Below are 17,223 nucleotides of genomic sequence, written 5' to 3' on the forward strand. Positions count from 1 at the left end.
CCAAGAGAATTTCTTGTCCCCTGGTTTCTCCCATAAATAAAAAAGAAGAAAGAGGAAAACCAGCAAACTTTACAGAGAGAGTACAATAATGATGCCAGCTGACATTTCTAGGGAAAAGCTTCCTAGCTGTTTCAGGTGACGGTCTATGAGGAGGGTACTTTCGTTACCCATTTAGCCAGTGAGAAGGCAAATCAAGGAACCTGCCAAAGGTTACCCCACTTAGGATGTATCCAAGTTGGGATTTCTGAGGTACTGTGAGCGCAGGTACTTTGAATCCTGAACCCAAATGTTGGCTAGCCCATTCTCTGACTCTCCCCCTGCCCAAGGACGGCAGATGCACCTGGGAAGCTTTGCCGACACTATTTCACAGGAATGCCTTGGAGCAAAGTAAGCTAGGGACTGTCTGTACTTGGCATTCCAGGCATTGTCTTCCAGGGCCCAGCCAGGAGCTAGCATATAATAGATGCTCAATGAATGCATGGATTAAGGAATGGTTCAAGGCACTCTAGATTTTTGATGGGAAATGAAGAGAATAAACTGAGGTAAGAGCAAGACCCGATTTCCTGATGCATTCCCCAGCTCCCCAGGCTGTGGGATATGCTGGCTGCAGAGATAGATCTCAAAGGACTCAGCCTCGCTGCGTAATGTAGTCTGTGTGGGCCTGCCCCTGCTATGCCCAGGGACCTTCCAGTAAGAGTTCTTTGATGAGGCTGTTGTTGCTGACAAAGACGGAGCCAGGCTACCTGTGACCATATCCTGGCTCCTCTGCTTACTACCTGTGCGACCTTGGCCACATCACTTAACCTCTCTGTGCCTCCATCACCTCATCTATATAATGGGGATAATAGCAGTACCTGTTTCAAAGGATTTGTGAGGATTAAATGAGTTCCTTCATGTGGAGCACCAAGAGTCATGCCGGGGATGTAAGTGTTAGCTATCACCACTTTCCTTCTTCTCTAAGGGTCCCAGTGCCCTTTTCTTCTGTTCTAAGCTACTTTCTGACTCATAAGCTTATCTTGAGAGTTAGATGCCCAACTGCTGGACCTTCTCTGTTCCATGTCCCTTAAATTCCTGTGTCAAGGACACAGGGCAAGTTTAAGATGAACAGCAACTGCCTTCTGATCAGCATCCCAGTGGGGGTTGGGGACAAATCCCTGGAAGGTTCTGGGAAGAGAAGGAGACAAATGACAAAGCAGTGGGCTCACGAAAGGCGCCTGTGACAAATGACTGGAAGGACTGGGTGGACAGATGGAGAAGAGCAAAGGCCCCTGTCCTTTTATTGGAGGACTCCTTGAGGCTCCCCGAACAAGACAGTGGCTCCCCAGGGGCTGGGCTCAGGGTTGGTCTCCCTGGTTTTCTCTGCAGGGATGAGTAATATGGACCAGGGCAGAGGGTCTATATCAATCTAGCCCAGCAGAAAAATGAATGAAAATTGAATTCCCCAAGGAGAATCGGGGAGCTGTTATCCAGACAGAGATAAATCAAAGGATGCCATAGAGACAGGGGAGAGCAGGTTTCCAACAGCAGGAGAATAATTAAGGAAACAGTTTCAAAATGCAAATGATGAAAGAGAGCTTGAGAAGAATGAAGACAGAAGGAGGTGACTGGAGATGGGGTGACGGGGAGCAAGGGTGGGCGTCTGTCCCTTAGGGGAGCAAGAGCCCGGGTTCAGGATTCCTGGCATCTGAGGGTGAGCTCACCCACTCTGGGAAGTCCTATAAGGTAAAGGTTAGAAGACACACAAGTCTGCTGGGTGGAGTGGAAAGAGCACCAGAATGGGAGTCAAAGGCTGGATTTAATTTCCAGTTGGCTCTGCAACTTATTAGCAGTGTGACCTTAGGCAAACCACTTAACCTCTCCGTTTCCTGATAATCATACCCAAGCCCAGGCATGATTATGAAGATCAAATGAGATAAAATATGTAGAACAACTTTGTAAAATGTAAAGTGCTAGACAAATGCAAGCTATAATCATTTTCCTAAATTGGGTTTCTGGAGATTCTTCCCTCAGAATTGGATCCACTGGCATGTTAGGTTTGGTTCCCAGAAATGTAAAGTGCAAATGTCCAGAAAGTACAGGCTCTTCTTACTGACTGCTGACCAATTGCTCCAACAGAACATAGACCTGGGAAGAGCCCCATCACCACGGACCCATCCTCTGGTGCCCAGCCTCCAACTGAGTTGTAGCCAAAAACCACAGGTCTGAGGTCAGCTCTGAGGGCTGTTGCCCCTGGGAAGTAACCTGCCAGCCCTGGGTGGCCTCCAGTGAAAAAACCCTATTGAGTCAGCTCAAAGTTTCAAGTCCAAGCAGACCCACCCAAAGGTCTCCCCGTGGGATCCAGTCATTCTCCCACTCTCTGGGGGTAGAGACTAGCTTAGCCCCTGATGGCCTTGGTTTTCATCCACCAAGTAGGTATAATAGTATGATTTGTTGAATTGGTGTGAGGAAGAGATGGAATTATGTAGGCAGAAGCACTCACTACCTTGGTGCCTGGCTCAGTTATAAACTTGCAATGAATGTTGGTTATTTATTATTGCCACGGTTTGCTATTTTATTGTTATTATTAATCGCAGTAGCAGTAGGCACTCAAAAATCTGTTTAAGGAGAGCTTTTCATTGTGGCTTCATCATTTATAGATGGAAAAACTGAGGCCCCAGGAGGGAAGTGAAATGCCTTGGCAGAGGTGTGGTATTAATTGAAGATGTTGGGAATGGGACCCAGCTCATACCCAGCAAATGCCTCTAGAAAAGTCTCAGAATGTGGAAAGGGCATTTATTGGCTGAGCTGCAATGTGTGTACATGTAGGAGCATGTAGGGATGCAGGGAAACTACTTACTGCTCAAGAACTAAGTTCAAGAACTGAGAGCCAATTGGACCTCCCAGGGCTCTTCTGCCATTGGGTGTAGGTGAAAATAGCATCCTCTACATCTGTGCTGGGCATAGGAGAGTCCCCATTGGGTGTAGTGAAAACAGCATCCTCTACATCAGTGCTGGGCATAGGAGAGTCCCCTGCACAGTAATTCTGCCCCTCACCCAGTGACAGGCTAGTGACATACAAAGATAAGAGGACAGGACTTGGGCAGGTTTATACCAAGAGAGCAGGAGCTGCTGAGAGCATTTTAAAAATGAAATTTTGAATTATAAAAGTAATTGTTAGATATGTTCTACATTTCACTGCATATAAATAATTTACCTTTTACTAATATTACTGAAAAATATATAACCACTTTACAGAAAGTCTGGAAAAGAGAAAAAAGAAAGAATTCCATATTATTTCTCCCTAGTACTTTTTTCCCTAATAGACTTTTGAACAGCATTTTGATATATTTCCTTTCAGCTTTGTTCTCTAATGTTTCTGAAAACAAGTTTTATTAGTTTTTTATTAGAAAGTAATCGAGGAAACTGAAAAAAGCAAAAAGCAAATAAAAAGATCTACTATACAGATTATCACTTTTATATTTTAACATATATTTTCTACCTATGCTTTAAAAAAAAATTATCCTAAGGTTCATACTGCTTCATATTCTTTTTTGCCCACTTTCTAATAATTCTCAAACACTTTTCTACATTATTAAATATCCTTCTGTTGTCTTTTCTAATGACTATGTATATTATATATATATATATAGTTTTAGTTATTTAATAATCCCTTACTGTTGGATATATAGATTACTCTCCTTAAAAAATGTTATAAGCATCTTTGCAATTATATTTTACAATATTCTTGATTATTTTCTGTAATCAATTAAATAATAAATCTGATAAATTTCTATTTTTACGTGGATGGATTGGGTCACATCCATCACCCTTTTAAGCTATAAAGCATGATGCTAAGATGCTCTCAGAAGGTGATGTCCTTTGTTGCATCTCCACCAGGAAATTGTTTTCTAATTTTCCCCACACCATAGCCAACAATGGGTATTATCACTGCTTTTATCTTTGACTAACATTTTTACATGCTTATAATCATATATGACATCCTGCTTTTTACAAATTTAGTATTTCACAAGCATTCCTATGCTGCTAGATTTCCTGGTTTTGCTAATATATAACATATTGCCAAGCAAATGTAATATTCTTCACTAAACCACTTTTATTCTCTTGGATATTTAGGTTTTTTGCCCTTCCAAAATGTAGTGCTATAATAATCTCCATGTTTGAATTTTTTTCAAATTTTGGATTATTTCTGAGGAATAGGCACTCAAAAGTAAAATTGCATGAGCTTAAAGGGTATGAAAAATTTATGGGTTTGATACATATTGTGAAATTACCTTCAGAATAGATTTAAGAGTTTATAAACACATCAGCAATATTTTTGAGTGTCCAGTTTCGAAGCCCCTCCACCAGCAGTGAATTGAGCAATTTTTCCCTCCCCAGTTGGTCATTTAATAGACAAAAAAGAGGTATGTGCTATGATTCTTTGTTTTGCGTGTCTTTGATTGCTAATGAAATTGACATTTCCTCGTGTTTGTTTGCTAGTTGTATTTTTGTAGAAAACATTTTGGAAAACATTGGAAAAGTCACTGGGTTATTTTATTTTTTCTTGCACATTGGAACCACCTGGCAGGTAAACAGAAGCGATGATGCCATCCCAGTACCAGGACACCTTAAAGTCCTTGTGACTTCATTGAAGATAAATTCTAAGCGCTTATGGCCATGGCACCACCCCCCACCCTCATGCTCATCCCGGGTGTCTCCGGTGGGGGACAAAGCCAAGAGAAAAAGCAGGGGACGCTCTGGAAGGCTGGAGGGGGTACGCCATCTCTCTTCTCACCCGAGCTGGACCCCACTCACTAGGCTGGGAAAACACATCTGTCTACATCTCGGGAACGAAATTCAGAATTGGGGGATCACGAGGGCTGGGATCCATAGAGGCGGCGGGTCCTGTGGCAGAAGGAGGTGAGCTTCTCGCTTCTGCAGTCAGGCGGCGTCGAGCATCTGATGGAGCATTAGAGAACCTCCGCGGAGACCGGTCCCAGAGGTGGGCCTTCAGTTTTATCTCCTCCAGACACTTGAGTTGAGAAAACTAAGTGTTTGTGTTTGTGTGTCTTGTAAATACAGTAAGCAACACCTGCCTTCACTGGTTAGCCCCGCTTCTCCGCGCGCGCGCTGCCCCGCACACAAGAGGTCGGGAACCGCTGGAAGCGCCTGTCCTTGCAGCGCGCGCCAGGCAGAGCTGCCTCTGGGGACTTGGGCAGGACCGAGCTGGGGACGTGGGCAGAGCAACCCCGGACCCCCCGCTGCCAAAAGGCGCGGGGCCCCGACTGGGCCGAGGAGGAGGCCAGAGCCCACTCAGGGTTGCCTGCCACGACGTGCGGAGGCGCGCACCGGGGGCCCGCGCCCCGCCACCTCCATGCACAGCCCCTGGCCTTCTTCCCCGGCAGCCGCCATCCTCTGCGGGACTCGCGCTTTCCGGGCTGAGTACAGGCTGTCCCCGGCCCAGCCTCAGCCAGACGAGGGGGAGAAAGAGCAAGGGCTGGGGAAGCGCCGGCGGGAGAGGACTTGGCCGGAGAAGAGGAGGAGGACAGAGTTATCTGGCCACGGAGCGCTCTCGGTCTGGTGGAGAGAAGCTCGGGGCCGAGAGCGCGCGAGGGGCAGACTCCCCCGTGTGGCCCCGGCCTCTGGAGGGTAGGCCCGCCCTTCCCTATCCCTTGGTCAGAATGGAGGGGCGGAAAGGGCCTGAGCCGCTGGCCGTGGCCGGAACCCCGGGGTACCCGCGGAAAGCTGCGAGCCCTGGGCGCCGCCGTCCCGGACCACCTGCTGCAGCGGGTCGGCCAGCCGCAGTATTTATACCCGGGGAGCGAGCCCGCACGCGGGGCGCCGGGGGAACAGCCCACGAGGCCCCGCCCCGCTCCAGGCGGTCCCGCCCTCCGGCCCGCCGGCCTCGCTAGAGGCCGCCGGGACCCCAGCTCCGGCCGGGGTCCGCCGCCAGCTGCCGGGTGTGGGGATTGGCTGAAGGGCGGGCCTCCCTGCGGAAAGCGACGTCACGGCCGTCCCTGCAGTGTGAATGAATCAAAATGCCTGGGTGACCGCGGCCTCCCGGGCGGCCGGCACGCGAAGGGTGGAGGGGGAGGGGGAGAGCCGCGGGCGGAGGAGGGAGGAGGGGAAAAAGCCAGAGCCGCAGCAACAGCGTCTCCTCAACCCGGGATGTGCACCTACCCGGGAGAGCGAGATCAAAGGGATTTGAAACAGACTGAAGACTGGCGGGGGGGAGGGGGCCAGCCAGCCTGTGGAATCCTCCCGGAGAGGCGGAGGGTCCGGCTTCCACGGTGACTTCCGCGGCCTGGCTGGGTTTTTTATTATTTTCAAATTCTGAATCCAGCTTGAGAGAGAGCCAGAGATCTCCGTAGACTGCGACTCGCTGGCTCTCCGAGATGATGCAGAGCGCAGCTGTCCCCGCGGAGGGGGCTGTCAAGGGGCTCCCGGAGATGCTTGGTGTGCCGATGCAACGTAAGACACCCCCCTTTCTCGCTGATCTAATTTGATAACAAGACAGCCAGCAGCCTTGGCCGGTGCAGGGTGGGCCGGACGCTGCGTGTAACCCGGACCTGAGGGGCGAGGCGGGGCGAGGGGCCGGTGGCCGGGGCGCAGAGGTGGTCATAGTGTAGGGGCACAGGCCAGAATGCGTTTAAAGGGCCTGGCTCTTGCCTTTTGGGGTCGAAAATGAAAGCCTCCCGGATCATACTCGAGGCGAGCTGAGGGTACCGAACCCCGCATCTCCAGCCCAAGGCTTTTCTAGGACCGTTGGGTAGAGTGCTGTTTGGGGACACCAGGGGAACGAGCTGCAGGCCAGGCCTGAGGGCTGGGGTGGTCACCGCAAATCATCCTTCTCGCCGGGGCCACCGTCAAAGCTCGCAATACCTCCAGTGCAACTTCACCCCAGCAGGCGGGAAGTTGGAGAGCGCGTCCCCCGCCCCCGGGGCTGGCGGCGCGGAAGCCCAGGCCACACGCTCAGTCTCCGCGCGCAGGGCGTGCGCGCCTGGTGCGTCCCCAGCCGCTGCTGCCCGCGGCGCCCGCCCCCTGCGCCGCCGGGGACTGCCTGCTCCTAGCGAGGAAGTCCACTCGCCATATTCCAGCTGGCCGAGGAATGCAGGGGAGGGAGAAGCTTCAGGAGGAAGTTGTGAAGTCGGGGTATAGCCTTTGCGCGCTCAAGGGCAGTCACCCAGAATGGCTTGGACTCGAAAGGGGAGAAGCTGGGATGTGCAGGTGCTTTGCTCGCCCACCCTCCTTTCCCGCGCCCGAAATTCTTAGGGCGGCGGGAGCTCGGGGCATGGTTCAGGTCTGTGTGTGTGTGAGGGGGGGAAGTGGGCAGAGCGCGCGCAGGGATTTTCTCCGGAGGAGTCTGTCTCTGTGCCTCAGTCCCTAACGGAGAGTCTTCGATGGAGAATCTGTGCGGACCCCGATCCGGTCCCGGGGCGTCGCGCGTGTGTGGCTGGCGCCGCATGAGTCCTACCGCGCTGGCTCGTAGGCTCTGCAGAAAGTCCCCGGGCACCGTGGGGGACCAAGAGTCCCCTCACTCCCCTTGCCAAGGGGATGTGCTTCCGCCCGCGACTTCTTTTGGTGGAGCGGTTGCTACATTCCTTTGGTTTAAGACTGGCTCGTCCGCAGACCGTGCCTATGAACCAGGGCGCACGAGCGCGCCCTCCTGCGCCCGGCTCTCCATAGCAGGGTTTCTGCCCCGGTACTGCCTCAAAGGGCAGGCTGGAGAGCGCGTGTCCCGGGCTTTCCTGGGAAGTTTTTGAGAAGGGACTAGAAGGATAGCTGTACCTGAACCTGTTTGGGTTCTTCCTTGACTATGTCCTACAGTTATCCTTTGTCTTTTTCAGTCAGCTATGTGGGGTTTTTGTTTTTGTTTTTGTTTTTTGGCAAACAACTCCGTGTCTGTGCAAGTGCTTGGGGAGTTTCCTGCTAAGATGTGTTTGATAAGGAGATGGGGCTTCGCTGCTCCTCTTACTGCCCCCAACCAAACCACAGTCAGGGAGAGAGGGGGTTGTCAGTCCCTACACAAACGAACACTGGCAAAGATGTTCCAATCCTTAAGCTGGCTGTAGCTTTGCACAAGTGAAAGGAGTGTGTGAGTGGACGGAAGGCGTGTGTGTGACTCGTGTCCTTGACACCCGGTGTGCTTTAATAGTTGTCTGTAGGTGGCCTTTCTGTTAGGACCGCAACGAAGGACGGTGGGCTCTGCTCTGACAGCCTTTCTTGGGATGCGCGACATACTCTCTCAGATTGTCTCACTTTTTGTTTCCCTTGCTCAGAGACAACTTTGATTTCGACATCAGGGACTCGATTTCCTAAAATGCCTAGAACTCGCCTTCAGAGCTACAGTTCTCCTGGGCTCCGAGTCTGGGTTCCCACCGTGGGAAACTTGATGAGGTAGAGGAGGAGACTCATCCCAGAGCAGCGCAGCCAAAGCAGCGCCAATCCAGGAGGGGGGTCTGTACTCCCTTTTTTTTTTTTGCCCTGGTTCTGCAGCCTGGGTTTGAGGAGGCACTGGCCAAAACTGAAGGGCCCAATCCCAGACGACTTGCGGATCCAGATTTTGTTCTTTGGGGGTGTATGTGGACTGGATTCATCCCCTTGCAGCAGATGTGACCACTGGCTCTCAAGCTTTTGGTGCTGGGGACTGGGCATGGTGGGGTGTGGTCCCCTTGCACATAGGCAACCATTCTCTCTTTCCTGGGACATGGGGTCCAGTAGCCAAAGGACTGGGTGTGGAGGTGGGGGTGGGGGATCCGTCCTTGGGTCTGAGGGAGAAAGAAGGGTAATCAGAGACCTGTGAGTCTTTAAACCTGGGGACGAAGAAACAACAGGAAGGCTCTCCCGCAGGGGTTCCTCCACCCCGCTGACCGAAGGTTTGGGCTGTGCCCCATGTACAGCACACACATACACACGGTAGCTTCTTCACCCTGAGCCACCAAAATACAGCGCTTGGGGGCGCAGATCTAGGGTTTCCCCCAGCCTCCGTGCCACTGGCCCTGGCCTCTAGGGGCGTTTTTAGGAGTTTGAATCCAGTTTGTCTCGAGGGCCGTCAGAATATTCTTTTATTTCGGTTTGGGTGAGGTGCATTCACTTCAGGAAAACATTACCAAATAGTAATAAATTGTCTGTCTTGGCGGTCCCCTTACATTCTGCCCCCACCTCCTGCCACTGCGCAGTCTCCGGCAGACTCTCGCTGATGCGGTCGCCCTCCTTTCTCACCCGCCCCCCCCCCCACCCCCGGCTTGCAGGCCCCGTACCGGCCTCGCCGGCTCTCACAGCCCCGGGTACTGTTTCACAGTCCTGTCTCGGGACAAATTCGACGGTCTTCATCGGTTTTCAGGGGCGTCGGCCTGGGGCAAGAAGCTAGGAAAGAATCGGGGACGGGGGCGCAGTCTGGGATGATCTCGAGAGCAACCGGGGTGGTATACCCCCACCCCCTGAAATCTCGGACGGGTCTCTGGCCAGCCTCTGGTCTGGTCAGTGTTTTCTAAGGAACTGAAGACCCGGGCTCCTGGCTCTGGGTGGCGAAGGCGCTCTGTTTGTAGGTGCAACCTCAGGGTCACATCCAGCACCGACCGTGGGCCCCCTTTGAAAGACTTGGGTGATATTTTTCAGACCGAGTGGATAGGCTCAGAAAGGGACCTCGTCCTAAATTGGTGGGTCGCAGCCACTTACCCACGATTTAAGATCGCAGATCTCTCGCTGCCCCAGTATCTCCCTCCGCCTGCCTCGAGGCAGCAGGAACACAAGGTCGGAGTTCTCACTGCGCCAGGACCCCTGCAGCCTTGGGCGCGTGAGCGCTTCCTGAGCCTGGTCCAAACCTCTCTCTCCCCGAATTCAGCAATTTCCCTAAGCACCTGGGTACTGCCGGTCCCCCTTGCGTGCCGAGACAACTCGGAGCAGTGCGGGATATATGGGGAGGTGCGTGTTTTATAGCCCCTTGCCTTCGGTTTTGGCCCATCTTCCATCTTCTCCCGAGGACCGAGGGAAAGGACAGTGGACACCTGCGGCCCCGGGATTGCTGGCTGGAGAGCTTGCCAACCCGGGCGGGAGGAAAGAGCCACCGATCCGGTCCAGGCTAGCGGTGGTAAATGGGGAGCAGGTCCAGGGTGTCCTGCCCTTCCTTGTCTCCTAAAATATCTACTTCTTGCAGCTCTCGTGACCCCCTAAGCTATGAGAAAATGGTATTTGATTGTTTTTGGTAGGAATCTGGATGCAGAATTTTCTAGGACGTCCCGCAACCCTTTCTTCCCTTCCTGGGGCTCCTGCGGGTGCGTAGGGATAAATCTCCCGGCACCAACCGGGTAAGACTCCTCGCCCCCCGACGTTGTGTACGATCCTTTTTGGAAGCCATTTCTTAAGGGGTGGAATGGACTCATCTCCCCGGCCGAGAGTTCTCTCAAACTCTAGTGCAGCAATTAGCTCTTTTTGCATTTCTGCCTTTTCTCTTGGTGCTAAAATAAAAACACACAAAGAACACACACACACACACACAGAGAGAGAGAGAGAGAGAGAGAGAGAGAGAGAGAGAGAGAGAGAGAGAGAGAGAGAGAGAGAGAGAGAGAGAGGCGGTTTCCAATATAGAAATTGAGACAGCAGCCTGGGTACCGCAAACCACCTTCCCCGCGTCACAAAAATACTGGCAGGCGCAAGCCGACTCTTAAGGTTCAGACTGGCAGCTGTCCCCCCCGGCACATTCGGGCTTCGCGGGTTTAGGATTCAGATTCTCCACCCGCGAGGATTTCGCCCCAGCCTCTGGCCAGAGTTGGGCACCACCCCAGAAAGGAATTTGGAGAAATCTCGGTGACCGCGGCACCGCCCTGCTTGGGGAAGCTAGTGGCCCAGGCGTCCGAGGGATGAGCGGGCTACCGCACTCCCTGGCACTGCCTGGATGAGACAGGGAGCCCTCCTAGGGAAACTGCCGTCCCAGTGCGCTCAGGGCGCACAATAAACGAATGAACTCAGACAAGGAGCAGGCAGGTGGGGCGAGTGAGGGGCGAAAGTCTGCACTGAGGGGTCCCCAGGGTCCAAGGAAGACGGAAATGTGGACTGAAGGAGGAAGCAGGACCTAATTTGAGTTGTTTCTTGCTTGGTCGCGGTCCGGGCTCGCGGAAAACCAGAGCCAGTTAGCGTCGGGCTCGAGCGGCATCCTCCGGTCTGGGGGCACGACCTGCGTGACCTCGCCGCGACCCGGACAGAGCTCCTTCGCCCAGCCGGCAGGCGTCGGCCTGGGTGGCCCGGGGAAATGACGAAGAATTCCTTCAACACGAGTTTGCTACGCACCTGCGGGCAGCGCGTGGTCCTGGGAGCGCGCTTGACGCGTGCCCGGGGGATTTGAGGGCTTGCCATTGTCGGCAGGTGGAGACAGGGCCGCCCTCCCGGGGAGTCGGCTTTGCGCGGGTCGCGTCCCTCAGCCCTGGGGTAGAGCAGGGCTGCCAAGCGGGCAGGGGAGGGGCGACCTCTGTGTCCACCGCACGCCGCCTTCGACATTTTTGTACCTCGGCCCTTTCCTTCCATCGTCCTTGCCCGTTCCGTTCCCAGCTTATTTTACGGAGCCGGAGCGAGCGAGGGGATTGGCAAGCCTGGGACCCGCTTCCTGCCCCTTTGGAACGGTGGCAGAGACTTTTTCCGCAGGGAACGGCGCGGTGGGTTTCAGCGCAGACGGCACGCCCGGCTCAGGGGTTGGGGTGGGGACTGAAACCTCTCTTCCTGCCCACACCCATTTCGTGCCAGGAGTTCGGGAAGACAGAACTAACCCCCGACGCCGACTGTACGAGCATTTCCAGGACTTTTTTCACCTTGGAAAGCAATCCTCCTGCCTGGGGAGCGGCTCCTGCTGCACAGGGCCTGCGGTTTAGGCGCCCTACTCGCGTGCAAGCCTTGGCCCTCGGCCCTGCTCCCCGCGCTTAGCGGACCTTGACAAGCGCTCAAAACGTGCCAGGCTCAAGAGAGACGAGATCTCCACTTGGGCAGCCGACGAAGTAAATTAAAGTCAACCTAGGGAGGGAGTTGGTGGCACTGTGAGCCCCCGGGAAGGGGAAGTGGTGCTGGAGGCAGATTGCACCCGTTGTCCAGGGAAGCCGCGGCTGGTCTGGGACAGAGCGCGAGCTTCATTCACTCTCTGACGTTCAGAAGTTGGCTTTCTCCAGGACGGGAGTTTTTAAAACTTTTTTTAGACGGCAGGGCGAATGTCTTTTAAAGGGATCCGAATGGTGAAACTAATCAGGAAGGAGAGGAATTACTAGCAAAGCTGGGGCAGGATAAAAACCGGGAGCGGCAGAAGTTGAAGGAAGACTAAAGCTAGGTGTACCTCCCTCTTGACAAGTCCAAAAGAGTGGGGTTAAGGCAAGAATGTAGGCTGAATGCTCTGGGGATTAGTGCGACGTGAGTCCTCCAGATGACTTAGAGACCCCCTACACGATTGCAAATACCAGGGTCGATTTTTAAAACTCTTGAGTCCTCCTAGAGGTGAGGGGGGTTGTCGAGGGAGGTGGGAAACAGGCAAAGCAGTTTCCTTCCATTGAGAGGATGAAACACGGCCAGCGCCGTGTCTTGTATTTTGAACAGTGACCTGATGACCCCGCTGACCAGGTGTAGACAGTCTCCGGTCCTAAATATTTCCATTGTCCTAACTTCGCATTTGCCTGGGATTTTAGTGCCTTTGCTCTGTGCTACAGTCTATTAGAGATTACTTAGCGCGGCATTAGCAGACAGAACCCGATGAGACACCGGTGCTGGGGAGGCTGCCCTGGAGGAATGGGGGAGGGGGAGGGTGGCACCTGCAATCCTCCAGGGATGGAAAATTAGTTAACAGGGACTAACCTTTCTCTCCATTACTGTTGTTAAGAAATCTCCTTTGAGCCTTTGTTTTGGCCGAGATTGGTGGGTATTTGGTGGATTTCTCTGGCTGGGAAACAGTCTCTTCCTCCAAACTGGAGAGTTGAAGATAAGGGAGGGTTGGTGGAGCTGGATGGAGGGACCCCTGTGTCATTTCTTTCAATCAGGGAAATTTGTCAGGATTAAAGCTGAGAAGTCTTGGAATGCACCAAGCCTTGGAACCAGGTTAAGTGATGGAAGGACAAAAAGAAGAATATTCCCCACTTTGGGAAACCCAAGGCTGGAGGCAGACTGAAGCAGCAGTGTTCTGTGTTGGCAGCCCCAGATGCCTTACTGTATAGACCATGGGAGATGGCTGGGGCAGGGAATAGTGTGTACAGATTGGCTTTCGTAATGATTTTCTGCCTTTTCTCCCTTCCTGGAGTGAGTGTTAACAATGCTCATAACAGATGGGAGAACAGGGTTTACTGCTTTTAGGAAAATTCCGCCGTGGCTTAAATGTCTGTCTTCCTTCTCTCCCTCGTTCTCTTCGTCCTTTTTCCCTCCCTGCCCCCCTTCCTTCCTCTGTCATTTTCTTTCTTCTTTTGCAAGGTCTTTGCAGAGAGGAACCCGGTTTGTGCGTGCATTCACAGCATAGGGGTTCTCTTGGGGGCTGAGAATTCAGCAGGCTGCGGGGCGGTGAGATCCCTCACTCACCCTCTTTCTAGAAGCTCCAGGAGAGAAGGGCAGTTTTTGGGTCCACGACAGAAGCCATCCTGGAGCTGGGCTATTGTTACTTGTGGTGGGATGAAATCAGCTGACATAGATGCTGCCGTGAGGTTTCACCTTTCCTAGTCCTCAGTTTCCTTGGAGCCCTGATCAAAATGGAGCACAAATCAACCATTTTGAGGCACTACTGTAGAGTAGGTGGACAGGTTGATTTTAATTGGCAAAATTGGAATTGATTCTCCCTCGGAAAATGTACTTTGGCTTAACTGTATTAGTGGCGGGCTAGAAAATCATCTTGGGAGGCAAATCATAACTCCTGTTGTTGTTTCGGTGGATTTCTTCTTCAGATCTCCCCACCCTCTTTTCCTCTGTCAGTCTGGTGTAGCCACAGATGTTTTACTGTGGTATCTCACCCCCAAATGCCTTTAAAGTATAATTTGCTTTAATTATGATGGTAGGGGGTTAAGGGATTGGTTCTGGAAATAGCTCAATAGAGACAAAACTTGCAGCCAAATTAATTGAAAGTTTCTTCTTATGAGGGAGCGGCTGCCAAACATAAGGAATATTGCTACAGAATGAGACATCAGAAAAATACATGGTGGAGCTTTAGCAATGATTAAATGTGAAAATGGAGTGGAAATAGAGAAATGTCTGCAGCATTTCCGTAGGCTGTCATGAATTTGTTGAGTATGACTTTCTGTTTTATTTGCAATTACTGAGTATTTGATATCCTACTGAAGAATATTAATTCTGTGTCTGTATCTAATCTAGACAATAATCCTCTATCTGCAAATACATATTTACATTGTACATTTTGTTTACTACAGGATTCCTATTAGAGGGCTGTCTAAATTCAGCCTTAAATTGGTACCATCATAATTGTCTCCAGGATACTTCTGAATGTGATCTTTTTTTGAAGAGCTTGCTAATTTTGAGCTGTTTAAGCAGAAAAAGAACAAAGGAGATTTTCAGAGACCCCAGATCACCAAATGAAACAAATAGGATCTGTGATGGGAAGGATTCTTGAGGAAAAGTGGAGGGAAAAGACAATGTTAGGTGTGATCATTTCTGTGATGAGAAGGATTTTCTGACTTTTTTCTAGTCATTTGTTAAGACAAACTAGACATCAAATGACATGTGTAGAGCAATGTACAGTATTTTAAACATATGTAACTGAATATAATAGAAAATATTATTTACTTGAAATGTAATGCCAGTTTTATAAAATTAGGCTTTTCCCAATATTTTTGTGGCTGGTCCAGATTTTCGTTTAATGCTGCCATTGCCATCACAGAATACCATGATGTTCAATGCACCTTTTCTCCTTAAGTTTTAAAAATTAGGGTTGGTATTTTGTGCTTCGGTTGTGTTGTTTATGAGATTATTCCTACTAAGTTATGAAGATCCCTTAAGAAGAGATTTATAAACCATTTTGGAAAACTATGTGGTGGTCTCTTCAAGATACATTGGTTTAGAAGGAGGGAAAATATAAAAAAGGAAGCTATAAATTGTTCTCTAAAAACGAATTGTCTTTAACAGGGAAATAGCAAATAAAGAGCCAGCAGGCAAGAAACCAGGGCACATCTAGTCACGATTTGTCAGTAAAACTGCAGCATGAGTCTCAGTTTCCCCTGTAAGTGGGCTGCATAGATGAATTAGCCCTCAATTCCTCTGGCTACAGATCAGGTGATTTAAAAGGACAATTGGGACCAGAAAACAGGATTTTATTGTCAGCGGTGATGGTGGCGATGTTGAATTGGAAAGTTTTATTTTTAAACCTTTATCCAGTAATAGAACTTTTAATTACTCAATTTTAATTTAGGTCTGTCTCTGTTATATTTCTTAGACTTGGATGTTTGAGAACTTAGGTATGAATTTAGGCAGGCATGGCACCATACTTGGTCTGTCCTCTGGCCTTCCATTGATACACTTGAGAATTAGCCATTCTCAGAATAAATAAGCCCCCACTGTTTCCCCAAAGTGCCTTTTCCACTGCCTTCTTCCTTCCTTACTCAGGGAACCTACAGTGACGGAGCAGCAGGGTCTACCGGTGGCTTGTTCTCTCCCCTTCATATGTGGGGAAGGAATAGGGAGTTCCAAGAAAAACATCTGCATACTATTTCAATCATATGTCTGTTTCGTTAAAGCCTCATTTGGCTTTACTTTTTGGTTTGTAGTCTAAGAAAACTTAACAAATAAATAAAATTATATGTTTTTGGAAAATATATTGGCTAAACGTTTTTTAAGGCAGAGTTCAAAAAAATTACTCCTGGAGTGAAGCCACCAACAAAAGGATTTGGGGTGAAAACTGCCAGATAGAGTGGCTTGGGTGAGCCCTGTTGGCAGCCTTGGTCTCCAGTGGCCCCACAATCTATCCCAGAGAAAAAAAGGTTCTAGCTCCAGTTTGGCTTTCAACTGTGTATCCATAGGAAGCCCATTTAAATGTAGTGATTCACTTTTCACAGGGTCTCTGGAAAGAGTAAAAGAACTTGCAGATATGCAAATACTTGATACAAGTTCAGAGTGCTGGCAGTCTTAAAGACCAGGATCACAGTTCCTATTTTGCTGATGGTGTCACCCTAAGTGGCCTGGAGTCCTGGCTGTCCTAAGAGGATGGCCAAGCCGACAGGGAGAATTGTGGGATCTGCCAAAAAGATGGACATTTCGCTCCCTATCCTGAAAGAAGCAAGGAAAGCGTTGTCCTGGGCATGTGGGTGTTAAGACAAATTGTGAAACAAGAGGAATTCTATTCAGTTCATCCAAAACGCAATTAAAAAGCAGTGCCTTGCAGGACTCCAAGGTGGTGCACCAAATCCAAATTTTACAAAATAGTAATTTGATCTCAGAACATGGTTAAGTGAACATTATTCCTATCAGTACAAAATAAGTCTGAATAATATTAAAGTATTCACCAGAATTCAGAAATATCTGACATTCTAATTCACTTCCCCAGAACAGTATACTTTCCTAACCATATTTGAGAAGTCACTGTGAAGAATGCTGGATCTAGTTTAGGGTCTTTAGCGGAAAATTTTCTTCCCTCACCCCTGTTGATCTTCTGTGACCAAAGAGATAGAAAACACCATTTTTCAAAGAATTAAAATCGATCAAAACAAACACAAACTGTGTCTCAAATGTTTCTTGGTGGCCCCTAATTCCTAGAGAGCAGTTTCTTGGAAATGAGGAAACGTGAGTAGGGAACAAAAATGCACAATACTTATTATATGTCACCAGAGGGGTGTGGGCAATTTGGTCGAGCACAGACCACATCAGACTTTTTGATCTCTTCTACTTGCCAGCCTTCTGAAACTTCACTAATGGGGGAATTTGGGGATTTAATATGGAATCCATTTTCTTATGGCCCACTCTGAAAAATAAGCCCCTTGGGCCCCCTACCTTGGTACTTCAGGTGATTTGAGGGCTGGGTATCATGTGGGTTTTATAAGCTTCCTGATGAGGAAGTAGATTATAGCTACAGGCAAAGGATTTCTAGCCATTTCTTATCAAGTAAGAAATAGTCATTTTTCCATTGGGCATTTAGATGTCTCCAAGAAAAGACTAGAATCCTCAATTGTTAATTCAAACTCAATCTACTCTTACCTGAATACATTACAGCAAAAGTGAGGTGAGGTCAGGCAAATGATGGCCCTGACCCTCCTGTTCCACTTTCACATGAGGATTGGGGACCAAATCCTG

General features: G+C 50.1%; 1 protein-coding gene across 1 annotated transcript in view; it reads left to right on the plus strand.

Moving 5' to 3' along the window:
- The first annotated feature begins 6,374 nt into the window (after nucleotides 1-6,374).
- Nucleotides 6,375-17,223, plus strand: part of LHX4 (LIM homeobox 4) — a 40,836-nt gene continuing 29,987 nt past the window's right edge. Inside the window, exon 1 of the mRNA XM_017642726.3 lies at nucleotides 6,375-6,450. Within this exon, the coding sequence (XP_017498215.1) occupies nucleotides 6,375-6,450 (76 nt within the window). The remainder of the gene's footprint in view (nucleotides 6,451-17,223) is intronic.

Source organism: Manis javanica, chromosome 11, assembly GCF_040802235.1.
Source record: "Manis javanica isolate MJ-LG chromosome 11, MJ_LKY, whole genome shotgun sequence".
NCBI lineage: Eukaryota > Metazoa > Chordata > Mammalia > Pholidota > Manidae > Manis > Manis javanica.